Raw genomic sequence first — 27,231 nt, 5'->3', positions numbered from 1 at the left:
GGAGGTGATGAAGAAATTCAAATGAAGAGATAGCATTTGGGAATAAGGAAAATGAATTTCTTGAGTACTTGAGAGATAACTATCTCAGGCAGCATGTAACTGAGAGCACATGAGCATCAAGTGTATTAGATCTAATAATTTCATCACAGGATGTAATTGTGAGTGGGGGGTGTCACACTTTCCTCCAGTGGGTGAGAGTGATCAGCTGGGTTGTGCTAACCATATGCAGACTTCTGTGAGGAAAGAATATATGTGGAATTATAAGGCTGGTGATTATGACAAGCTTAGGAGACGGCCTGGAGCTATAGGATGGAATGAGGAGTTCAGCAGTAAGGAAATAAATGCTGCTTGAGAACTGACAAAGAAATACATAACAGTATCAACTTTTTGTGTGAATGTATTGCAAAGGCCAAAAGGCTGAATAAGGCAGGTGTAAAATGGATGAACGAGGGGCTTAAGTATGAAATCTAGAAGGCATTTTGGAGGCAGTACAAGATGAATAATGAATAATGGTAATAATCAGTTACATGAAGAGTATAAAGAACAAGCCAGGAGAGTGACTCAGTTAGTAAGGAAAACAAAAGTGCAGTATGAGCAGAAATTGGCAAATAAGGCAAAGAAAACCCCTAGAGAGTTTTTTTAGATATGTTGCAAGTAGAAGGAAGAATGATCATGGTAAGATGATGTTAATGGGTGAAAATGGTAGTAACTGCTGCAGAAGACATTGTTGAGGTATTTAGTGATCAATTTATAAGGGTTTCATCCTGATCGGGGTGGAGTCATAGGGAACTTAAGTGTAGAGGACATAGGATGGGATGGCTTAATTGTGAGTGAGCAGGAAGTATATGAGGAAATAAGTAACCTTGATGTCAATAAGGTGGTAAGATTTGATGACATATCACCACTCACCCATCTTAAGGGAATGTTCATTGGAGCCTGTTTAATTGGATGAGTCACAACAACAGTACAGGTTCCAAGGAAGAGGAAGGAAGGTAAAATTGTTCTACTGCATAAAGGTGGTGATAAGGCTGTAGCTTCAAATTAAGGCCAATTTTTATATCTGGAATTGTGGTGAAGGTACTGAAGCATTTGGTGAGAAGTATGATACAGAAATGGGTTGATAACAGCAGTATTCTCTGTGGTTATCAGCATGGGTTTGTTAAAGGTAGATCATGTTTTACTAACTTATGTACTATAACAAGGTGACAAATACCTTGGACAGGGGAGATGCAGTGGTGTACTTGGATTTTGCAAAAGATTTTGATATACTGCCACACAACAAGCTGTTAAATAAATTGAAACAGATGGGATTGTATAACAGACTTCTTAGTTGGATCAGTGACTGGCTGTCAGATAGGTATCAGAAAGTTGCATATGCGGTGCAGTATCCAGAAAGAGGAAGGTCAGTGGTGTACCACAGGGGGTCAGTTTTGGGGCATTCTTGTTCAGTTTGTATGTTAATGATATTGGGATGGGTTTAACTACTGATATGTAGCTGTTTGCAGATGATGCAAAATTCGAGAGGGCAATGCAGAGTCAAGCAAACTTTATGGACTCACAGGAAGTCTTGAATAGATTGCATGAATGGGCAGATAAGTGGAGCTGTCAGTTCAGTGTTGCAAAGTGTAAAGTTTTGAGATTTGGTAAGCAACAATGGGGTACAAAGTACACACTTGGTGGAGAAACTTTAAAGAAAGTAAAGAATATGAGAGATCTTGGAGCAGTGGTGGACAAGGACCTGAGATTCAGGGGACGCATTGCACAAGTTGTGAAGACATCACATCAGATAATGACAATGATGTGGAGGACCCTGACATGCAAAAATAAAGAGGCTATGATGCCAATTGTATAAGGCCTTGATCAGGCCTTATATGGATTATTATGCAGAGATTTGGTCACCGGGTTTTCATGGTGACGAGGATATTTTGGAAAGGTTCCAGAGAAGATTCACAAAGGTGCTCAGTGGTCTTTGGAGTGTGGAGTACACAATGATTGAGAGAATGTAAGTTGCAAAGCCTTGTGAATAGGAGGAAGAGGATGGGGGGGGTATGATTGAGATATATAAGCTAGTTAGGGATTGTTATCAGGTTGACATGGAAGAGATTTTTCACAGAATGCATTGCCTGGGTGTGTTGTGAATCTGGACACATTGAATCAATTTAAGGTACAGTTGGATGAGCATTATGTGAAATAGTGTGTACTTCCCACATTGAGTCTCTGACTTCATTAAGGTCATATGTTAATATTAGGGCTGGCCAAGTGGTTAGTGTATCCACTCTCTGCTCTCCAGCTAAAAAGGTGTGGGTTCGAATTCAGCATGAACATGGATATTTGTGATTGTCTGTTAAAATACTAGTGGTGGTGGTTGTCAGTAGATGGCATTGGTGTAGAAGATGGGGTTAGCTGTAGTTGGTGAAGATGGAGAGTTGCAGAGTACATTCCCCCCCCCCCCCCGGAGGAGTCTTTGGACTCATTGGAGTTGTCACATAATAATAATAATAATAATAATAAAATTTCCACACTTTGTGGACATAGTTCTTTTGCAATCATTAACAGCACTTCCCCTCATGTTTTCACCTTCCTATCCTTCCATTTTTATTCCTGACATCATATTATCCTCAGACAACATAGTTGTCATTCCTGTTTATAAGGCCATGATATGCCCATATCTGGATTACTGTGCTCAAATCTGGTCCCCTGGGTTTCTTGGGGATGAGGAAGCGGTGGAGAGGATTCAGAGGTTCCCAATGAGGATAGATTGAACATGTGTGGATGGTGGAAAGGAGGTGATATGACAGAAACATTTAAGTTGCTTGAAGGGTTTTATAGGATAGATGCAGGGGAAATGTTTCAGCATTTGGCTAGAGGGACCAGAACAAGAGGTCATCCCTGGAAGTTGAATAAAGGTGTGGTTAGTAGGGGTGTGAGGATTAGATTTTTTGCTTGGAGAGTGGTGAATGAGTAGAATGGGTTGCCAGAGTTAGTTGTGAGTGTTTTGTCTGTTAATGGATTCAAAGAGAGATATGATAGATAGTGTGGAATAGATTGGGTCTCCAGAGGGAGACCCAGTCTATTGAAGACTCATCTCTATGAGTCTTCAGACTCCATGGAAGTGCTCATATAATATAATAATAATCTTTCCAACAACTTATCTGGCATCTATCCTACAACACAACAGCAAGAATATTATATTCAGCCTATTCTAAAAAAAAGGAGTGAAAAAGTCAGCGTTATCACACTATCTCATTACTAATGAGGTCATCAATAACTATATTTTTCACTATTTAGAGGCCCACAAGCTAATTATTGACCAGTGATATGGGTTTCACTACTCCCATCTACAGAATATCTCAAAGCCATCACCACTCACATATGTACATGGAAAGGTTTGAAGAAACTCATATAATTTCATTTGAAGTCCTAATTCTTGGTGAAAGAAAGAAATGTTGATAGAGACTTTAGGAAATTGTTATAACAGATAATGGATAATAGTGTTATTGGAAAAGCTGTTACTATGTTGCTCAGATATGACAACAGTGAAATGAGAAAGAGAGCGGAGATAATGAATAGCAAGATCACTGTGTTGTGTGAAACAAAGGGGGGTTCAAGTTTGTGAATTTGTCGAGCAAATTTCAAGAAAAGTTGGAATGGTTTAAAGTTTATAGATTTCATTTGAATGGGTTTGTTGTCTGGCATTTAGAAAGGCTATTGTTTGTTGAGAAGGCACAGAAGAAGTTAATGTAGTTAACAATCTGAGGTTACCAGTGAAGCAGGATAGCACCTAAACTGTTTATATGATAGGAGAATGAGGGATACAAGGGTGAAGATGTGGTTGTAGCAGCACAAGGTGATGGATGCATAAAGATGAGGATTAGACAATCATGAATGGAAGATTAAGCATCAGAGAAAGAGAAGTGGTCAGAATGACGAGAAGTGTGGTATAGCAGCTAGAATAGAGAATGTTGGTGCTGGTAGAATGGCCTGAAAGACACACAGATTGTTATGTTTATATATAAATATAAGGACTTTGAAATAAGAGAGCTGAGTTTGTAGCAATGATTGAGTAAATATGCCTGAAGACAATTGGTATAAGTGAAGCAGGATATAGTTGAAGCAGGTATAGTTTCACTTATACCAATGATAATTGGTATAAGTGAAACTATGTTTCACTTATACCAATTTTAGAGAATGTTGGTGCTGGTAGAATGGCCTGAAAGACACACAGATTGTTATGTTTATATATAAATATAAGGACTTTGAAATAAGAGAGCTGAGTTTGTAGCAATGATTGAGTAAATATGCCTGAAGACAATTGGTATAAGTGAAGCAGGATATAGTTGAAGCAGGTATAGTTTCACTTATACCAATGATAATTGGTATAAGTGAAACTATGTTTCACTTATACCAATTTTATCTTTAGGCATATTTACTCAATCATTGCTACAAACTCAACTCTCTTATTTCAAAGTCCTTATATTTATATATAAACATAACAATCTGTGTGTCTTTGAGGCCATTCTACTAGCACCAACATTCTCTATTCTAGCTGCTATACCACACTTCTCGTCATTCTGACCACTTCTCTTTCTCTGATGCTTAATCTTCCATTCATGATTGTCTAATCCTCATCTTTATGCATCCATCACCTTGTGCTGCTACAACCACATCTTCACCCTTGTATCCCTCATTCTCCTATCATATAAACAGTTTAGGTGCTATCCTGCTTCACTGGTAACCTCAGATTGTTAACTACATTAACTTCTTCTGTGCCTTCTCAACAAACAATAGCCTTTCTAAATGCCAGACAACAAACCCATTCAAATGAAATCTATAAACTTTAAACCATTCCAACTTTTCTTGAAATTTGCTCGACAAATTCACAAACTTGAACCCCCCTTTGTTTCACACAACACAGTGATCTTGCTATTCATTATCTCCGCTCTCTTTCTCATTTCACTGTTGTCATATCTGAGCAACATAGTAACAGCTTTTCCAATAACACTATTATCCATTATCTGTTATAACAATTTCCTAAAGTCTCTATCAACATTTCTTTCTTTCACCAAGAATTAGGACTTCAAATGAAATTATATGAGTTTCTTCAAACCTTTCCATGTACATATGTGAGTGGTGATGGCTTTGAGATATTCTGTAGATGGGAGTAGTGAAACCCATATCACTGGTCAATAATTAGCTTGTGGGCCTCTAAATAGTGAAAAATATAGTTATTGATGACCTCATTAGTAATGAGATAGTGTGATAACGCTGACTTTTTCACTCCTTTTTTTTAGAATAGGCTGAATATAATATTCTTGCTGTTGTGTTGTAGGATAGATGCCAGATAAGTTGTTGGAAAGATTATTATTATATTATATGAGCACTTCCATGGAGTCTGAAGACTCATAGAGATGAGTCTTCAATAGACTGGGTCTCCCTCTGGAGACCCAATCTATTCCACACTATCTATCATATCTCTCTTTGAATCCATTAACAGACAAAACACTCACAACTAACTCTGGCAACCCATTCTACTCATTCACCACTCTCCAAGCAAAAAATCTAATCCTCACACCCCTACTAACCACACCTTTATTCAACTTCCAGGGATGACCTCTTGTTCTGGTCCCTCTAGCCAAATGCTGAAACATTTCCCCTGCATCTATCCTATAAAACCCTTCAAGCAACTTAAATGTTTCTGTCATATCACCTCCTTTCCACCATCCACACATGTTCAATCTATCCTCGTTGGGAACCTCTAAATCCTCTCCACCACTTCCTCATCCCCAAGAAACGCAGGGGACCAGATTTGAGCACAGTAATCCAGATATGGACATATCATGGCCTTATAAACAGGAATGACAACTTCCTTATCTGTACTTATTAATGTTTCTTCAATGGCCAAGTAATCTTATAGGTTACCTTAGCAACCCTAGCAGTATGTCCTCTAAACTTTAACTCTCTGTCTACCACCACTCCTAAATCTCTAGCTTCATCTATTTCCTGGAGTACAGTGCCATCAATGTGATACATGGCTTGTAATCGATTTATACAAAAATGCATAACTTTACATTTCTTAACATTAAACTGATACCCATTGACTTTTGCCTATACTGACAGCCTATTTAAATCGTTCCTGCAAACTCTCTACATTGCCTTGATTAACTATTACTCTACCTAATTTCACATCATCAGAAACAAATGAATATTTTCTTTCAGAATATTTCCTATATCGTTTAATACAAATTAAACAGCAATGGTCTCCCAGCACTGAACCTTGTGGCACACCACTAGTCATCTGTTTTTGCCTCGATTTTGCCCCTCCATATACTACTTTTTGATGTCTGTCCAGCAGCCACCCTGTTATCCATTTAACCAGTGACCTCTCCATCCCCATTTGTTCTAACTTGCATAACAGAGTCCCATGCAGTATTCTGTCAAATGCCTTTGTAATATCCAGCAAAATCATTGTGTAGCCATTTCCTGTATTCAACTCAACTGTTACTCTATTATAAAAAAGTTAGTAAATTACTTAAGCATGACCAACCCTTCTCAAAGCCATGTTGACCTTCATATAGTATCATATTTTTATCCACCCATTCTTGAATTCTCATTTTTACCAATTTTTCTAGGGCTTTTACACCACACCTGAGATACTTATTGGTCTATAATTTGCTACTGTAGTCTTAGAACCTCCCTTATGCAAAGGAATTATTTTGCTCTCTTTCCACTCCCTTGGAACCTCTACCAGAACTGAGACTTAAATTAAACAGCCTAGTTAAAGGCATTGCCAGTTCCCTTGCACATTCTTGCAAAACCCTAGCTGATATCCCATCTAATCCCACAGCTGTATTTACATCAAGATTCTGCAATATCCTAAGAACCTCCAATTCATCCACCTCTCTTCCCACATCAGTTTCTGTCCCACAGGTTAAATCAGTAACCTCACTAGGATGATATATCCTTGCAAAGTGGTCACTCAGTAACTCAATTATTTTATCTGCTTCTTTCTACTTGTTACCATCATCACTCATTAAGGTTAATCATTGAATTGTTTGTCTTTGGTAACCCTTCCAGAGCAGCATGGTAACAATTCCATAAGGCATGGAGAGAGCGAGGTGGATATCGAAGTGATCGACGATCAGGTTTGTCAATCCAGGTGTCTTCTACATAGTGCAGAACAGACTGAGCTTCAGCAGGATAGTCATTATTTTCACATAACACTTCAAAAGCATGTACGACATTTGCAGATGGCACAAAAGCAATTGCCGATATCCGGCACATTTTTATTGCAAATTCAGAATCAGAAGGAATCACGTTATAGTTTATAATGCCATGAATTGTGTATTGTTGCTCAATGGAGTAGTTTTAAAAGGTGCCATCTGTATATCATGTTCTTGATTGCGACAATAACTGTAGATTGCATTTAGTAGAAAATATCAGCAATCTGTTGGGGCCATCACTACTGTCATGCAAAAGGAACTCTTCGTTTCCATAGGTAATTTTATATATAGGCGGAATAATTAAATTACTTAACGAATTTGGATTTGGTAGTACCTGTCCTGCTTGATTTCAGGTTCTACGCGCATGGCAATGCATTTTTTGAAACTGATCACATTTCCAAAAAATCTTTTCTTCATTTTCTTTGTCTTTTATAAATAAATGACCATTATCACTCAATTTATGCTTCATCTTCTTGCTTAAAATAAATTCCCGAGGCACTGTGCAATAATCGTAATTAATTTATAAACTGGTTCTTAAACTTCGAACTTTTAAACACTTATCAAAAGAAAAAAAAATGTCGGGGATCGGACTTCTGAGAACACGTGACGTAAACTGTTTAATTTGACATTTCCAGTGCAGAACTTCACTTTCAAATATCTAAGCAGAAATATATTCGCAATAGCAGCTCCAACATAGTAGTGAAACAGCAACTTTTATACTCTAGGAACCAGGTTCAATTCAGCCGGGGCTCTCAGACCATTTTTCTGTTTTGTGAGTTTTCTCCCTTTATGGTAATTAAGCCTAATGCAAAACAGACAACAATGACAGGTTATTAAAAAGTGCATATGATTGGTGCAGTATTAACAAAAGATCATGCGATCAAGAGATAAAAGCAAGTGGCCAGTTGAGTTGAAATGCTAACTCTCTTCAACCGAATTCCATATGTGATACTGCCATAACAACATTCACTATATATATATATATATTTCTTAGTTTAACACGTTTACGAATTTCATTGCTGCTTTGCGAACTCACACACATTTAATTAATAACACTAGTTTTTAGTTAGATACTGTGTTTGCCATATGGTTTTCTCGAGTCTATACAGCATAGTTTCTGTATGAGGGGACATGTGATTCATTCATTAGTATCGTTTTTATCCAAGTTGCCTCTAATTACACTATTTGTTGAGAAATATATTACACAGACTGTTTATACCTTATTCGCTGTCATAAAGTAATTGTTTTTCTTGCTTCTGCAATATAGTGGCTATTGGGGAGGGCGTGTTGATTACTGCGGGAGCAGTTACTATCGCCCCAACTTGCACGTGTTTAAGCTTTTTTTCATGTGCGAGGTATATGCGAAACTTTTTAATTTCTTTTTTCGAAAAGTAAAATCAGGCGTGGTGCGAGTTATATGCGAGGGCGAGTTATATTCGAGTAAGTATGGTATTTCACTATGGATAAGTACATTGGTACCGTCTTTAATCCGTCTTTAAAGTCACGATCAAAAAAATTGCAGCTTAGGTCGCATGTAACCGAGAGATACATTCATTACTAGTATGTGCTGAAATGCGATAAAACTTTAAAAGAAAAAAAAAAAACACTACAAATATAATACATGATGGTTTATTTATTTTCAGATACAATCTAGAAATTATTGAAAAAAAAAAAAAAGAAACACATAAAAAAAAAAACTAAACCAATACTATACTGACTTCTGAGTTCACAGTATCTCTCAGATACAATTTATTAACAAATATCACACACCTTTACATAACATGTGTTAAACCAAACTGACTTCAATTTTCTAGCGAATAATGCTTTCAGCATTTTTTTTCTGTGATGATTTTTTCCTGCGATAAATTTTCCATGAACCGACTGACCAGGGATCTTCAGTTGCTTGCTGATGATGCAAAGTCGTGAAGAATTATAAATAGCACTTGTTGATATTAATTCTCTTCAGGAAGATTTGAATAAACTTCTGACTTGGACAAATTAGTGGGGCTGTAGTTTTAATATTAAAAAGTGCAAGATATTGCAATCTGAAGTGCAGAAATATAAGCTGTGTACCATGTTGATGGTGCTGTACTGCAGGAAGTGGATGAGATTCAAGATTTGGGAGTGATGGTTGACAGTAGACCGAAGTTTAGATGGCATATTGCAAGTGTGCTGGAAAGACTGCACATCATAGTTCTACTATGATACAAGTACTCTAACACAAATTTTGTTTGTTCTTTGTTATTAAAAATAAATAAATAAATAAATACAAATAAAGCCACTATCACCCTAGAACTTGTGAGATGGCATATCACTAACAGATTAATCAGAATGTGATTAATTTTTTTTTTTTTTTAATTTTCCATGGAAGATGCATATAACACTGACAATATACACACTGGTCTGTCTATCTCACATTCATGATAACAGTTAAATGGAGTGAAAAAGCACTACAAAATGATTAAAATAATATTTAATGCTTCCAATATTTCATCTCAGTTACAGAGACATCATCAGTGAGTACAAAATGAGACTTGTAACATACACATACACAAAGCTCATACAAAACTAACTAAAACATGTACACAAAAGAATAGAGTCCTAACTAGGTGGGGTGCCCTTTGTGGATACCTGTTGGTGGCCTAGGATGTAAACTGGGATCTAAAAATATTGGCGTTTCCCATATTTTTGAGAAGTTTTATGCAACCATATTTATTTCAATTAAGCTGTTTAAGAGCAACAGCAGATCTAAAAAAGTCTTTCTCTTCTAAATTTACCATGATGGAAAATGATGGTTTTTAAGAGCAGCAGAGTCTAAAAAAAAAAAATCTCTCTCTTCATGGAGTACCATGATGGAGCATGATGGTCTTTTTCCAGCTGATTCTGGCAGCATGGTCAGCAAAGCCAGATTGACCATAGTCATAACTGCAGATGTATTTTTTATGTTCTTCCATTCATATGTAGCTGATCTTCCTGTTTTTCTATAGTAGGCCAACTTGCAGGAACAAGGAACTCTATATACACCTGGAACTGAGAGGGAAGGGAGTTTGGAGCGGATATCCCAGTTTACATCCTAAGCTGCTGACAGGTGTCCATAGAGGACACCCCACCTAGGTTAGGACTCTAGTCTTTCATCCATGTGTTTCAGTTAGTTTTGTGCTGTGTGTGTGTGTGTGTGTGTGTGTGTGTGTGTGTGTGTGTGTGTGTGTGTTATGTCTCATTTTGTACACCCTGACAATGTCTTTGTAACTGAGATTAAATATTGGAAGCATTAATACTATTTTTAATTGTTTCCTAGTGCTGTTTCATTCCATTAAACTTTTGTCATGAGTTTTTCCCTACACTTAAACCTATCTCACATTATTAAATCATGACTTCATCCAGCACTTCTCTTCAATTGTGGACAGCCAAATTGCATGGCAGAATTTAGCTGTTCAATTCTCTGGTGGGGCATAAGAGGTTGACATCCCCCTAATATTCTCATGAATAGTCTTTTGATGTTCGGTTCTTTTTTTTGCAGATCTTAAATAATGACATGGATAGCATGTTGTTAGATCTTGAATAAAGTGCTTTCATTATAAAAATAATTCATTCAAGATTTAACAAGCATAACAAATTAACAAAGAGATACCTGTGTTTAAATAAAGAAGCAAATTGTAAAAAGGGCTATAAAGGAATGCTGTTAAAGGGAAATTACAAAAATATATTTAAGTAATGTGATCTGTTTATAAAGTGTAACAATTAGAAGGTGTTCTATGTGAAATGTTTATCACAATGTAAAAACAAAAGTTCGAAGTCCACTGGCGAAATTTCAGGTGAATGCTTGGCCTATGGCAGTAGCACGTGCACGGTGAGCGGCGTGCTCATATTTCTCAGAAGATGCTAAGGAGAAGATCGTCCCATGTGCACAAGAGAACATGATATGGAGAAACCTCTCATGTGAAAAAAAAAAAGGATCGTGCCGAGTGAAAAATGTAGCAGTAAAGAGGGCACAAAGGGTGCAACATAAAAGGAGTCTGCACTCCTTACACAGGGCTTTTTTTTTCTTGGTTGTTGGGTCACTCTCTCCCACCTCATCGAGGGTTCCGAATCGCCTTCTGCTGTTTGATGTCGACACCTGTTTATTCCAGAGTCCAGGCTCAATACGACTTTGGAGAGGAATAGCCGAGTATGATAATTGGGAACAGGAATGCAGACAAAGACATGCGCCGACGGAGCACGTCAAGCAAGGGCATGATGGCAGCTTTCGAGATAACCAGATCGAATGATCTCCTTGAGTGACAACGTGGATCGAAGCCAGAATGAGATGTCTAATCACAATTTGAGAGAAAAGGATCAAGCAGTGCAAGCTGAATTGTGAACTAAGTAACAGACCCGCTGAACATCATAAGAGTTGGTAATGTACAGTTTTGTTTTCCTTTTCCGTTTGAAAAGATGAAATGTTGTGAATTAATGCATGAAGACATTCTAGTACAAGACTTTTAAGTAATTAGTATAGGTAGCAGTGGCATAATTCCTGTGATCATTTCTTTAAAGGATGTTATATTAGATGAATTGTGTCAAGTATGTTATTACAAGGTGATTGATAAATCATAGTAGAGTAATTGCATGGATGAGAATTTAGATTCGTATATTGTATGAAGGTAGTGTTTAATTAGATAGAAGGGTTTCATGATTGAATTTAGTTGATTTGAAACTTAGTTGTCTTAATGATAGATTGGTTATCTCTGCATATTATCTGAGAGTTCTGTCTTGGTTAACAGGTCGTTCTAACCTAATGGTATTAGGTGGCGCAGCGAAACAAATAAATTTGCCGGTATCTTATTGGGAAGCAACTACGGTCAGTCAAAACAAAGGATTTCTCTTCTGCCCAAGACATACCCTTTGTCTAAGTAATTAATGCACTTAATCAATCTAGGAATCGGCCAAATTGTGTAGATAGTGTTTCTGCAACTAGCACCGAAGCTAAATTTTAAGTTAGGATCTTAAGCGTAGTTAGGACAAGAGAATAAGTAGACATGAATAAAGATAAAGTTGTGAAATATACATATACATAATAATAATAAAAAGGAACAACACAAGAAATTTATGAAATTTCAGAATACTAGTTTCCAGTCGATTCTGAACCTGAAAAATAAAAAATAAAAAGTGAAATCACTTATTATTTTCTGTGATTACGTAGTTTTGTGATTAGTTAGTAATATGCACACAGAATTTCATCATTCTACTCTCCACTTCTTTCATGTGGGCCATGCATTTTTCTCTTCACAACCATTGTATAGTTATTTATAACATTCAGATCCATCTCAACAATAGTAATTCATAGTAAAAATAACAAATGATAGTAATGAATATCTTTAAGTGTTTTTTTCTGATTACCTTGTAACCTGTTCTTTCAAAGTAATCTTGAATACATCTGGTCATTACTATTCCTATAGGAAGTGTAGCATTTACTGTTTCCTTTCCTGTTGAAGTTTTGATGAAATCAACTCCTACAGAAGGGGGAAAAATCATATTTAATATATTCACTACCACACATAGAGAATATTTAATATTCTCTATTAAATCATAAACTTATCAATGTATAGGCAGTCCCCAACTGACCTAAGAGTTTCATTCTGCACACTTGGAGGTAACTAGAAATTTATGTAAGTAGAATTTAACTTCCTGACATGTTAATCACATCCTGTTGTTTATTTATGCATTTACAGTAGGTGGATGCAGTAATGCATTAACACAATTTAAAAATTAGTTCCGTTAATTTCACTCATAGAATTCACACACAAATCCAATTTATGTGTTAAATTTGTGATTCAATATGTAATTAATAATGTAAAATAATATAATGCAGTATAAACTGCATGAGAAAATGGAAAAATTTTAAAAATGTTTAATGTGGCTGTTCAACCTTGTGAAAACACCAAGATATGATTAAACAGCAGCTTGTTTCTCCTCTTCATAAATCTCTTAACTAATGTGTCACCTGTTTCCCTTTGCACTAAAAACCATGAAACTAATTTAGGATCCATGCAACCAATAAAAATATACAGCATGCAGATACTAAAAATATAGCATATGCATGGCAAGACTGAAAAGTGCACAAATGCATCATGTGGAATCTGCCTCACAGAATGTTAGATGGTGTGCAAATAATGTAAATAGGTTAAGTAAAATTTTTATAATATAGGTTTTCTAGCCTTTTCAGGATAATTTCTGTAAGCTGAATTTACATAAGTCGGAGGACTGCCTGTATTTATAATACATGAACTGCTTACACAACATTTCCTCCCCCCACCACCACCACCCACACACACACACCTCACCTTAATCCACAGCTGAAGAATGAATTCTTAAACTTTCTCATTGTGGCAATGTGCTGTACTTCAATTTTCAAAATGTAACCTAAGCTGTTCAATCCTTGTTTTTATACAATTCCTAGTTAAGGCAAATACTTCTACACAAAAGTTATCTTAAAGGTCAAGGCTAGATAAATGGAGGAGACTTCCATATAGCCTGTAAGGAATCAGGGCATCTGTTTAGATACTTTATGAATGAGTTTGGGAAATTTGGAGCTTAGGGAACTAAACTGTCCTGTAATGACGGGACAAAACATTTGACCTTATCATCAACATAATTCAAAAAATCATGATAGCTGATGTATCACCATGTTAAGCAATGCTGCTGCTATTTTTGTAATTTTCGAAAAGCAGGGTGACTAGTGAGAAGTTAGCCAGAGGAACGACGTTACCAGTTGGCAAAGTGGTTAGCATATCTTCTCTCCAACCAAAGGAGTGTGGTTGAATCTCACTGGGCATGGATGTTTGTGACTGTCTTTAGGTGGAAGATGAATTTCATCCCAGTAGCAGACCACTGTCTAGCAGAAAGGCCAGGCTAGAGTAAATGGCTGACCAGAACAATTATGCTATTGGAGTATATTGTGATGTAGCTTGTTCCCCAGCATGTATAGGTAATCCTGATGATGATGATCACTATGGTATAAAAGTCAAAACATCAAGTGTTATTTATCTTACTTCAAAGTAATTCCTCTAAAATGGAAGTCTATCTCCATAATTCCTCACAGTGCACGTCAAAAGTTGGATCACAGTTTATGAAGTGTTGATCCATTTCTGGATTATTTATGTAGATGTATAATTTTGTTTGGCTTAATTTTGCTATAAATGGTTGGAGTGAAACCAATCCTGAAATGATTTGGCAAATTTTAATAGCGATCCTAAATGCCAACTTTCATTAAATTCCATCTAGCCAATGTGAAATTATTACTTTCAGTTCAAAAGGTTTTGCTAATCCCATCTGGTCAATGTGGAATTATTACTTTATATCAGAAATGGAGTATCAGAAATAAAGGGGCTGAGTTTGTAGCATTGATTGAATCAGTATGCCCAAAATTAATTGGCATAAGTGAAACTTGGTTGACTAAGGATGATATGCTGTCCTATATGTGGCTGAAATGGTAGGATATTCTATATCCTACCATTTCAGGACTTGAAATGGTAGGATATAGAATTTTCCAAAGGGATAGAAAGATGAGAAGAGCAGGAATATTGTTGATGGTAACAGAGGAATTGTGTACTTCAAGAGTCGAAGTGGAAAATAGTAGTATATGTGAAGATTTTGAAGCTGTTTGGTGTGAAGTTGAAATCAATAGAATAGTGTATCTAATAGAATGAGATTATAGGTCGGGGAATGTGGAGAGTATTGATTATGAAATGTTTAAACAATTAGTTGGACAAGTAAAAGGAAGATAGTCCACATTAGCCTAGTGGCTATGTGCTTCACAACCATATGCCTGGGAAAGGAGTGTCCTGGGCTCGATTCCCATCACCGACGTGAAGCATAGAGTTATGCTTCATCAATACACTGGGTTGATGAATTGTGTAAAACAGATGTTGACAGTGCATGGGTAATGATTACAGCAGTATCTAACACAAGCAAAGCATAACTGTCTATTAAGAGAATAGATAGAATATGAGTGAGATGGATGAATAGTGAAATGAAGCAAGCAGTGCTACAAAAGTTATTTTGGAGGAAGTACAAGACAGTTTGCAGTGAACAGATGATGAAGAATATAAAGTGCAGGCCAGAAAAGTGACAAGCATGGTTAGAAAAGAAAAAGTAGAATATGAGAGGAGATTGGCCAGTCAGGTCAAAGCTAATCCGAGGAATTTTTTCTGCCATGTGCACATGGCAAGAGGGAAAATAATCATGCAGGTTGATGCTGGTGGATAGTTATGGTAGCAGAGTAACCTAGCAAATGATATAGAAGAATTATTTAATGAACACTTCATCAGTGTATATCATAGTGGTGTGAATGATGCTATGCAACATGTAGAAGAGAGGAAAGAATTAAGAAAATTCAAGGTGAAAGAATCGGACGTATATCAAGTGTTACTGTTGCTCAGATTAGATGTTAATAAGGATGTGGGAATGGATGACATATGTATTTTTAAATACAATATGTATTTTTAAAGAATGTGCAAAACCCTAAGCCATGTGCTAAGGCTTTTGCACATTCTGATTATTTAATGAGAATCAGTGGGTAGAGTTCCTAAAGCATAGAAAGAAAGCAAAATACCTCTCCAGAAGCATGGTTTGAGAACAGAAGTTTCCAATTATAGACTGGTCTGTGTGTCTGCAGTTGTGATCCAAGTGTTGGAAAAATTGGTTAAAAATAGAATACAGGATTGGGTTGATGAACATAAGATTCTCTATGATGGTCAACATGGGTTTGTGAAAGGACGGTCTTATTTAAGCAATGTCCTTATGTTTTATAAGGTGATAAATGTGTTGGATAAGGGAGAATCATATATAGTGATATTCTTGGACTTTGCAAAAGCATTCAATAGATTACTACATGATAAGTTGGTGTACAAGCTGCAGAGGATAGGAAGTATATTGGTTAGATGGATTGGAAATTGGCTCTCTGAACAATCCCAGCAAGTTGTGTATGATGGAGCTGTGTCTCAGAAAAGGAAGGTAAAAGGTGACCAGTGGCATGCCTCAGGGTTCTGTTCTTCAGCTCCTACTATTTAACTTGTTTGTTGTGGATTGACTGGGGATCTTCAAATGTTTGCCGATGATGCAAAATTAGGTAGAATTATTATTATTATTATTATTATTATTATTATTATTATTAAACAAGACCTCATGGAGTCAAAGACTCATCTAGGAGGTCCTTTTATCTCACACACATCTCATCATACCGGGTCTTAAACACATTCAAACTCCTTGCAGACACCACACTCTCAGGCAAGGCATTCCAATCATTCACAACTCTGCACGAAAAAAACCTGCCTCTCACTCCCCTACTCACACCCTCTTTATACAGTTTCCAGGGATGACCTCTGGTTCTCTCCTGATCTCCCACTATTCTCTGTAGAACTTCTCCACCATTGATCCTATAACAACCCCTTACCAACTTGTAGGTCTCTATCATATCTCCCCTCTTCCTTCTCTCCACTATCTGCAAATTACATCTTTTCAATCTTTCCTCATACTCGACATTCCAGAGGTCAGAAACTACCTCAGTCAGTCGCCTTTGGACCCTTTCCAACATCTCTTCATCCTTCTGAAAACCAGGTGACCAAATCTGGGCACAATAGTCCATGTGTGGCCTAATCAAAGCCTTATACAATGGAACAAGAATCTCCCTACTTCTACACGTCAGTGTCCTCCTCATCATTCCCAGAAGTCTTTGTGTTGTCTTCACAATTTTGGCGATGTGTCCCCTAAATTTTAGATCCTTATCCACTATCACTCCCAGATCTCTTATTTCCTCTACTTCCAACAATATATTCTCACCAAGCATAAATTCTGCATCCCATCTTTGTTTTCCAAATTTTAAAACCTTACATTTTGCAACATTGAACTCACATCCCCATTTGCTTGCCCAATCACTCAATTTATTCAAGTCTTCTTGCAAGGCCACAACATCTTCACTACTCTTTATGGTTCGTCCCAACTTTGCATCATCTGCAAACAGCTGAATATCTCCATCCAAATCTTCGCCAATATCATTAATATACAAGTTAAATAGTAATGGCCCTAAAACAGATCCCTGAGGCACTCCACTAGTGACTTTCCTTTTCCTGGATATTGCACCCCCATACACAACTTGTTGATACCTATCAGATAGCCAGTCTCCAATCCAATGCACTAATCTAATATCCAACCCCATCTGCTCTAGTTTGACTGTCAACTTATCATGAGGTACTCTATCAAAAGCTTTTGCAAAATCCAAGTATATTACTGTGTATCCTTTTCCTCTGTCCAAGGAAGCAGTCACTTTATTGTAATAAGTAAGTAGATTACTAAAACACGACCTCCCTTTAGCAAATCCATGCTGTCCATCAAAGATTATACCATTGTTGTCAACCCAACTCTGGATCCTAGTTCTCACAAGCTTCTCCCACAACTTAACCACAACACCTGACACACAGATAGGCCTATAGTTTGATGCTTGAGTTCGATCACCTCCTTTATGAAGTGGCACAATCTTGCCCTCCTTCCACTCTTTAGGGACTTGACCAAGTGCAAGACTCGTATTAAAAAAATATGTCAAGGCAGGTGTCAACTCTCTGGCACATTCCTTCAGAATACGCGGTGATATATTATCAAGTCCCACAGCCTTATTTACATCTAGTTTACTCAACTCCCCAAACACCTCTTGCTCACTTACAGTCAGTCTCTCCTCCCCATCATCAACTGCTCTTAATCTCTCCATGAAGTCACATTCACAAGATTGAAAGATCTTTATGAACTGCTCATTAAGTATCTCCACCACACATTCTGCAACAGCTGTCTTTATACCATTTCCTCCAATCAATGTCATCCTTCCGTAATCATTCTTTCTTTTGCTGGCTACATATCGAAAGAACTCCCTAGGATTCTTTTTAGCTTCATTAGCTAACTGCTGTTCATACCTCTCTTTAGCTACTCTCACCAACCAAGTCACCCTCCTTGCCTGGTCTTTGTAGACCTCATGAAATTGGTTACTTCCACTTCTCTTATGCTGCCTCCACAATGCCCTTTTTCTCTGTATTGCATGCTTACTCTCTTTATTCACCCATCTCACACCTACCTTATTTAACCTTCTCACCCGTGGTATACATTTAGACATTGCATCCACTAAATATTTTTTGAAAATCCCCCAAGCTGCATTGATCTCTTTTCCAGCTAACTCCTCATTCCATGCTACACCTGCAAGCTGTCTCCTGAGCTCTTCATAATCACCCCCCTTATAGTTCCACATATACCCTTTTTTCACAGGGGTCCTTGCACTGCTGGCAACCACCCAAGTAATCACCTCATGGTCACTTTCACCAATTGGTGGATGATTTGATACCTCATTGATAATTACATCCTCCGATGAGATGACCAAATCCAAGACCCTTAATCCTCTTGTGCCCTCTGTTACATACTGTCTGAGGTAGTTATCCCTCAAAAACTCAAGAAACTCATTTTCTTTACTTCCAGTTGCTATCTCTTCATTCCAGTCTATATTGCCATAATTAAAATCACCCATAATGATCACCCTTTTCTTATTTGCTTGGCTTATTTGACTATACATTTCACTATCACCACCATCCACATTACCAGGTCTATAACAATATCCCACCAAGTATTTGATTCTATTCACCTCTATCTCACACCATACTGCCTCAAAACCACTGGCCCCATTTCCCTCTTGCATCTCTACCTTGTATGGACATAACTCTTTCTCTATCATCAATAGCACTCCCCCTCCCTTTTTACCCCTTCTATCCTCACGAAACACATCATACCTTTCCATCTCTATTCCTGTCAGGATGTCATCCTCATCTAACCATGTCTCACTTATTCCGACAATCTCTGGGTGCACAGATGCAATTAGTGCAACCATTTCATCCACCTTGTTTCTTATACTTCTAGCATTGGTATACAAACACAACAACTCATTTCTGGATCTACAGCTAGTTCCACTGATACCACTCACTCGATGTGATCTCTCCATGCTGGACTGGGGCCATTTCCCTTTCTGCTTCTTCATTTTAGAACCCTTTGCAATTCCATCTGTTTCCTTTTGATCCCTGATCATCCCATTACTTTCCTGCCTACACATGCTCTCACCTCCTCTTGGAGCATCCACCTTTCTCATGCTGTGTATCCCTGTCCACCCTGAGCCTCCCCGTTTCCCTGCTCCTCTTGCACACCCATTCTCTCATTTTCTATACTCATACCACTCACTTCCCCATTCATTTCCACTCCTTCAATCTCTCCTGTCTTACTCTCCTGCTCTTCCACATCACTCCTCTCTCGATCTGATTCATTCTCTCTATTCACTTCTCCACTTTCCAGCAGCAGTCTCTCCAAGCGACTCACACCATAACCACTCAAATGCAGTCCATCGCTCCCATACAGCTCACTTCGTCCCTCAAACTCATTCCACACATTAACAAACTGTACTCCCATCTCCTCACACATTTCAGCCAGAATATCATTCATAATCCTTGCTCTCCACCTCATTTCACCACAATCATACCTAGGCAACACACTGACCACCCTTCCTGTCACACTATTCTCCTTTATCTTTCCAAGCAGTCTCCTGACATTCATTTTGACATGCTCTTTGTTCTCTCTCAAATCATTTGTACCAATTAATACAATTAACTCTTTTGCTCGTTCCCGCCTCATATTCAATGCCTCAATCACTCTACTCATTTTACCGCCTGGAAAACATACCTTGTGCATTTTATCCTCTAGCACACCTTTAATAATGGAGTCGCCATACAATGCCACTTGATCATCTTTTGTTAACTCTTTCATGCCATCATGATTTATTTTAATAGTTTTGACCTGAATTCTCTTAATTTCATTCCGCATCCATTTCATTTCTTGCTTCATCCAATCCAATTCACCTTCCGAACCTCGCGACACATTCACTCTATCATTAAATCTTTCTAACTCTCGACCCCCTCTTCTCACTTTCCCTCTCATTCATCCTTCTTTGTTTCCGTACTTTCGGTCCAACATACGTCCAACTTTCACTATCATTCTTCTCACTTTCACTCTCACATATCTTTCTTTGTTTCCGTACTTTCGGACTAACATGCGTCCAACTTTCGCTATCATTCTTCTCACTTTTACTGTCATTCATCTTTCTTTGGTTCAGTACTTTCATTCCAACATGCGTCCAACTTTCGCCATCAGTCATTCTTTTTTCGCTATCATTCATTCTTTCAATTTTTTTTACTTGCGATTTCTGCATCACGCCATTTCTACTTTCATTCGTTCTCTCAATTTCGTTTCTTTCCGCCTCACTTTCGTCCCTTTTAACATCCGTTACGGTTGTCAAATCGCTCTTTTTCTTTTTTCCTGATTTTTTAACATTTTTTCGCCTGTCTTACTCACCATCCTTCTCTTTCAAACGTGCACTCGCGACACAATCGGTACTAACACTTTCTGTCATCAACTTCATATTCGCATTCATCAATTCCTTGTTCAGGTCACATTTCGCACACACCCTTCTTCCATCCGCACTAAACATCCACAAATCATTTATGTAATCGAAGGAATACATATAACAGACCTCACACTTAACGAACCGACTGAAATCCAAATTAAAATCATGGAATGACAATGCCGCCGCCAATTTTTTTTTTTTTTTTTTTTTTTTTTTTATTATCAGGAGTAGTGCTGATGTTAATTCTCTACAGGAAGATTTGAATAGGCTTTTAGTTTGAACAAATGAATGGGATTGCAGTTTTAATGTTAAATGCAAGGTGTTACACTTTGGGATACAGAAACATAAGGCTACATACTGTATTGGTGCAGCTGTACTTTAGGAAGTGGATGAGATTTGGGATCTGGAGTGATAGTGGACAGTGGACTGAAGTTCCAAGGACACATGTTGAAAATTTATTTATCACTAGGTTAGACTATAATAGATTTAGTTTAATCCTTTATCCCAGTGAGAGCAAACAAAGTTTGCACCTGAAAATATCTTCAGGACTGAATATAGTGTTGTACTATCTTATCTTATCCAGTAAGTAGTGCAACACCAAGGCAACTCGTGGCAAAGGTGGAGCAAGCTACCAGGCACTTCTAACCCAGTATCTCCCATAATGCAAAACACATTTCCTATGTGGATATGTATACTGTTATGCATTAAAGGGATTGGCCATCTACCCAGACTAGTTTCGACCTTTATTGAGGTCTCTTCAGTGGGAGCCAGGCCCAGAGCTGGAGATACCAGGCAGAAGCAGTAGCAAGTCATCTGTGCCTATGGGAGTTGCCAAAAGGTTTATCACCTTTTTTAAAAATTACTCTGGATTTAGAGAAAGATGTTGAAAATTTATTTATCACTAGGTTAGACTATAATAGATTTAGTTTAATCCTTTTGGATAAGATAAGATAGTACAACACTATATTCAGTCCTGAAGATATTTTCAGGTGCAAACTTTGTTTGCTCTCACTGGGATAAAGGATTAAACTAAATCTATTATATTCCAAGGACACATTGCACGTGTTACAAAGACATCATATTGCTGCTTTGATAAAAAGTACATTGATATGTAGGAATAAGGATGTGGTTGTTCATCTACAGGGTGGCCATAAATTAATTTTCCCTCTTTGGAGGAATCTGTAGCTAAAACTAATACACGGAATGAGACCACATTTTATATTGAGATTTTCGAAGGCATGGGGAGATGAATTCGGCAAAAAAAAAGGTTTAGTATAAAATGTCGCCAATAGGGGGAATTTTGGAGCTGGCAGAGCTGAAAGCAGTCAAATATTTGCAGTAAACGCAGGTAAAAAGGATTATGCAAATTTTACTGTGCACATGTGACAGCAGCACCACCAATTTCACTTAAAAAGGGATTGGGAACATTCAGGCAGGTTATTTGAATGACTGACAAATTATGCTTAATATGCTTCCTATCTTGCCTTAGTGTGCTTTACTTGTTAGTTGCTTTACCTTAAACAGTGCAATGCTGTAGCGGCCCTTCGGGAATTTAGAAGGTTTCATAACCTGCGTACAGGTCCTATGTCAGCTGTAGCACTGAGAGCTATGATTAAGAAGTTTGAAGAAACTAGATCACTAGGAATTAGACCTGGCAGAGGACGGAAAGCAGTGCAAGAAGAGACAGTAACAGACATTGCTACTGCGGTGTTCGACGACACAGGGACCAGTACTGGTCCAAGCGCTCATGCCATAGCTTGCAAACTTGATATGGCTTATGGTACAGTCTGGAAAATCTTATGGAAAATGCTTCACTTCTATCCATATAAGTTCAGTCATGTGCAAGCACTAACTTCCACAGATTATGATAAGCGCATGACCTTTGCACTAACGTTTCTTGCCAGAATGGGATCGACAATGACTGGCCTTGGAGAATATTGTGGAGTGATGAGGCTCATTTTTATCTGAATGGGATGGTCAACACTCATAACTGCAGAATTTGGGCATCTGAACATCCCCAAGTGATCCAGCAAGTACCACTGCATTCTCCAAAAGTAAATATGTGGTGTGGCTTCACAGCCGATTTCATAATAGGACCATACTTTTTTTTTGAGCGTATTACCCCCTACAGGTCCTGTAACCTGCTCCATTACTGGAGAGATATATCGACGAATGCTGGAAAATTTTATCATTCTTGCATTGCAGCAAAGACAATGTTTGCACTGCATAATTTTTATGCAAGATGGAGCACACCCACACATTGAACATTCAGTACAGTGCCTTTTATGCCAGCATTTCAGTAATGAAAGAGTTATTAGTCAGTTCTTTCTGTTAGCATGGTCGCCTCGATCCCCGAACATCACTCCATGTGACTTTTGGCTGTGGGGGGAGGGGGGTATTTGAAATCCATTGTGTATGTTGGTGGCATTCCCAACTTGCATGTCTTGAAAGAGAATATAAAACAGGCTGTCATGAATATCCAATCCGACTCCTTATGCTCAGCTGTAGAGCACGTCGCACACACCGGATGCAATTTGTTGTACACAAGAAAGGTCAGTACATTGAAAATCATGTATGTGGTCCAGGGGACTCTGATTCTGATGAATAACACATTATTTCCTGTGATTTCAATCACTACATTAATTTCTCTCTCTCTCACAAGTTGTTGTTTCAGTTTAATTATTATTCTTATCATCACTGTAATGCGTGATAATAAGAATAACGTAACGTGTGATAATGTAACATATCCAGCTAGAATGAGTGACTTACACCGTCGACATGTTATTATTCCATTTTATCTGCCTTTAATGTAATTATCCACTTGTTTTTGGCTCCGCCAGCACGAAAATTTCCCCTATCGGCAACTTTTGGTACTAAATCTTTTTTTTAAGTACTCCATGCCTTCAAAAGTCTCAATATAAAATTTTGGTCTCCTTCTGTTTATTGGTTTTAGTTACAGATGCTTCCAAAGAGGGAAAGTTATTTTATGGCCACTCTGCATATAAGGCATTGGTCAGACTATGGACCATTGTGCTCAGATTTGGTCACCTAGTTTTCATTGTGATGAGGAAATACTGAAGAGGGTTCAAAGACAAAAGTGATATCAGGACTCTGGAGTGTTGTTATGAAGAGTGTTGTAATGAAGAGAATGTGGATTACAGAAGTTGTATAGGGGATGTGGTGAAGAAAGGAGTGAGGAGTAGATTTTTTACATGGAGAGTTGTTAGCGAGTAGAATGCAGTGCCTGAGTGCATTGTAAATGCAGGTAGTGTAAATAACTTCAAAGCTCATTACAATAGACATGTTGGGGTGTGAATTTGATTGGGCCTCCCACGATGAATCTGTTGACTCCATGTAGGTTACCAAATAATAAAAATAATAACAACTTATTATTAATTATATAACTCCAGAGTTCAAATCATTTTGCCGATAATATTATCTGACAGAAACCCAAGCTGAAAACCACCTGAACCAATTCTACTTTACATTCTAAATACTAAAGTTTATTAAATTACATCCAGCCAGAGTGATGCTATTTCTATAAATAATAATAATAATAATAATAATAATAATATAATTATTACTTTTGGTTCAAATCATTTTGCCAATAAAATTTATCTAATAGAAACCCAAACTGAAAATCGCATGGACAGATTCTACTTTACATTCCAAATACCAAAGTTAATTAAATTGCATGCAACCAGAGCGATGCTACTGTTATAAATAATTTAGTGGATTGACAGCTGAAGTTCAGGAGATGCATTATGAAACCTGTTAAGATAATCCAGAAAATTGTTGCCATAACGAGGACACTGAAATGTAGGCATAAAGAGTAATAGTTCCACTATATATGGTACTAATCAGGTCACATCTGGATTTCTGTGCATATATCTAGTAACCTAGATATCTGTATGTGTTAAGGAAACGTTAAAGACAGAAAGAGAAGAGGAGAGGTGAGTGATATCTCTGGTCTGTGCATTGTTTAGTACAAAGACAGATTAACAGAATGTACTCTGCAGAGCTCAGAAGACAGAAGGAGAAGATGTTATAATATTAATGTTATAATAATATTCAGGGAAAGGAATAATGTGTGTTATGATATGCTATCCAGGAGGGAGAATAAACAAGATAATTCAGGTGTTGGACATGAGGAGGAAATGAACTAGTAGTGATTGTGGGGACAAATGATTTAAGTGAACATAAGGAGCATGTAAGAGCAAATATCAGGAGGCTATTGAGAAGAGTGAAAAATAACAGTATAGTGGAAAGATTATCATTGTGTTGCTGAGGTATGACAATGATGCGTTGAGACGGAGAGCCAGAATCATGAATGGTATGCTAGCAGAGCTATGTGAGGAGAAGGGAGTACAGTTTGTGCAAGTATGGCATGTGTTTGAGGGAAGAATGGAATTATACAATGTGATGGGTTGCAATTGAATTGTTTTGGAGCAGGTGCGCAGGAGAAACTGTTGCTAGATGAAAGTACAGTGTATGTGATGCAAGCAAGAGATCAGAAGTAAGAGATGAAGTAAAAGATCAGGAGAGTGGTATTGAAGAGATATCTTCAATACCACTTAGTGAGAGATGAAGAGAAAATGGGAACACAAGAAAAACAGGGAAATAGGGGAGGCTGGGTGGACAGGAAGACATAGCATAGCGAGAGTGAATGTTGAAGGTAGCAGTGAATGTGTGTATGGAGATGATTGGCATGGAGTAAATTGCAATGTGGGTGCGGAAGTTGAGACTGCGCAGATATATATGGTAAACAGTTGTCATGATGACAAGGATATATTAGAAAGGGTCCAGAGAAGATTCACAAAGGTGATTAGTTACCGTTAGTTATGCAAATAGGAGGAGGGGAGGATATGATTGAGACATATAAGCTAGTCAGGTGTTGTTATCAGGTTGACATGGAAGAGAGTTTTCATAAAATAGGAGACAGTGGTAGAGGAAGAAGCCATCACTGGGATGCAATGGCTTCTTTACAAGGATGCTATGAGCAGAGGAGTGAGGAGAAGGTTCTTTGCATGGAAAGTGGTTGGTGAGTGGAATGCATTGCCTGAGTGTGTTGTGAATGTAGACACATTGAATCAATTTAAGGCAATAGTATGTACCACCACAGTTAGTCTCTGACTCAATGGATGCCAGATGTTAATAATAATGATGATGATGATCTGTGAAATTCTGGACTCCTGTAATGAATCCTCTAACTCCAAGGTGGCCTAGAACTAATACTAATAGACTGCTAATTTCAGAACATTTTTCACCAGCAAATGGTCCAATTAAAAGAAAAATGGAGACAACTTGGCATATTACTTTCTAAATAGTGAATTTCAATAAAATTTGTCTGTCCTGAAATATGGATAGGCAGACAAGACAAAAATCAAATAGGTGTTTATTTATGCATTTTAAAAAATGCACTCTAAAAAAAAAAAAAAGCAGAACTTAGGAAAAAAACAAAATAGAGGGAAAAAATTCTTGGTATTCAGGCTCATCCACAGTGCCAGTTTGTAACTTTCTCTCTAAGTATTCTCCTCTAAGAATTTTAATCCTGTTCTTTTACACAAGTAATTAGATCTCAGTGTTTCAAAATTCCTAAAAAAATTAAAAAAATAAAATAAAATGAAGTGTTTCTATAGAACAACTTTCAAATACAGTTTGTTGAAGGGCTGTTAGTAGATATGAGATACATTGTCAGTAGTCAGTGACAAGGGTGAAATATGGAGAGCATACAGCATCAGCTGGAAAAACAAGAGTAAAAGGGGAATTCACATTGTTCTAAATTTATTATGAGATTTCTTTATTACAAAACTTGCTATTTACAAAATTATGATAAATTTATGAGATGGCTTGAAGTTACACCATGGTATAACTTCATTTTATTTAACTTTATTTTTTATTATTTTTTTTAATGATAGGGAGATATTTACACAAACAATCACACCATCACCCTTCTCAACAATATGGTATCGTAAAAACACTAACCCATAGAGCTAGAGCAATTTGTTCCAATGACATTGCTCTCACTACTGAACTTTCTCACCTACGTCACACCTTCCTGATCAATAATCCTCATAAGATAGATAAAATACTAAATGTCCCCAAAAATCCCCCTCCACTGTCTACCACAGAACAACTACAACAAAACTGTCACCATCCAATACATTAAAGGCACATCTGAAAAAATATCTAGAGTGCTTAACAAACACCATCTACGCACTGTATTTAAACCTTATGTGAAATTGGCAACTCTCATCTGTGCACCTAAGGACAGATTCTCTCCTTTATCACATCCAGGAGTCTAAGAAGTGCCTTGTTCATGTCATCGAACCTACTATGGACAGACAGGAGGAACTGTGGACATCCGTCTCAGTGAACACAAAAAATATATCTGGCACTTTCACTATGGCAAGTCGGGTCTAGCAGACCTTCTAAGCAGACTCTAACAGTCCTGTGTGCAGGGGTATGCTTTGGATATCCCTGCACACAGGATCAATTGGAAAAAAACAAACGTGCTGCACAGAAGCTTTTACAAGTCATAGAGATTGTTCC

At 37.5% G+C, this 27,231-nt stretch overlaps 1 protein-coding gene across 1 annotated transcript in view; it reads right to left on the bottom strand.

The window, feature by feature from the left end:
- Positions 1–27,231, bottom strand: part of Dera (deoxyribose-phosphate aldolase) — a 113,193-nt gene that overhangs the window by 11,705 nt on the left and 74,257 nt on the right. The window contains exon 6 of the mRNA XM_090412825.1: positions 12,600–12,712. Coding sequence (XP_090268951.1) covers positions 12,600–12,712 — 113 coding nt within the window. The remainder of the gene's footprint in view (positions 1–12,599; positions 12,713–27,231) is intronic.

This window comes from Typopeltis vanoorti, chromosome 23 (assembly GCF_054136105.1).
Source record: "Typopeltis vanoorti isolate ZY-2024b chromosome 23, IOZ_Tvanoo_1.0, whole genome shotgun sequence".
NCBI classification, from domain to species: domain Eukaryota; kingdom Metazoa; phylum Arthropoda; class Arachnida; order Uropygi; family Thelyphonidae; genus Typopeltis; species Typopeltis vanoorti.
The sequence above is the reverse complement of the archived record's forward strand: the minus strand, read 5'-3'. Positions and strand labels throughout refer to the sequence as shown.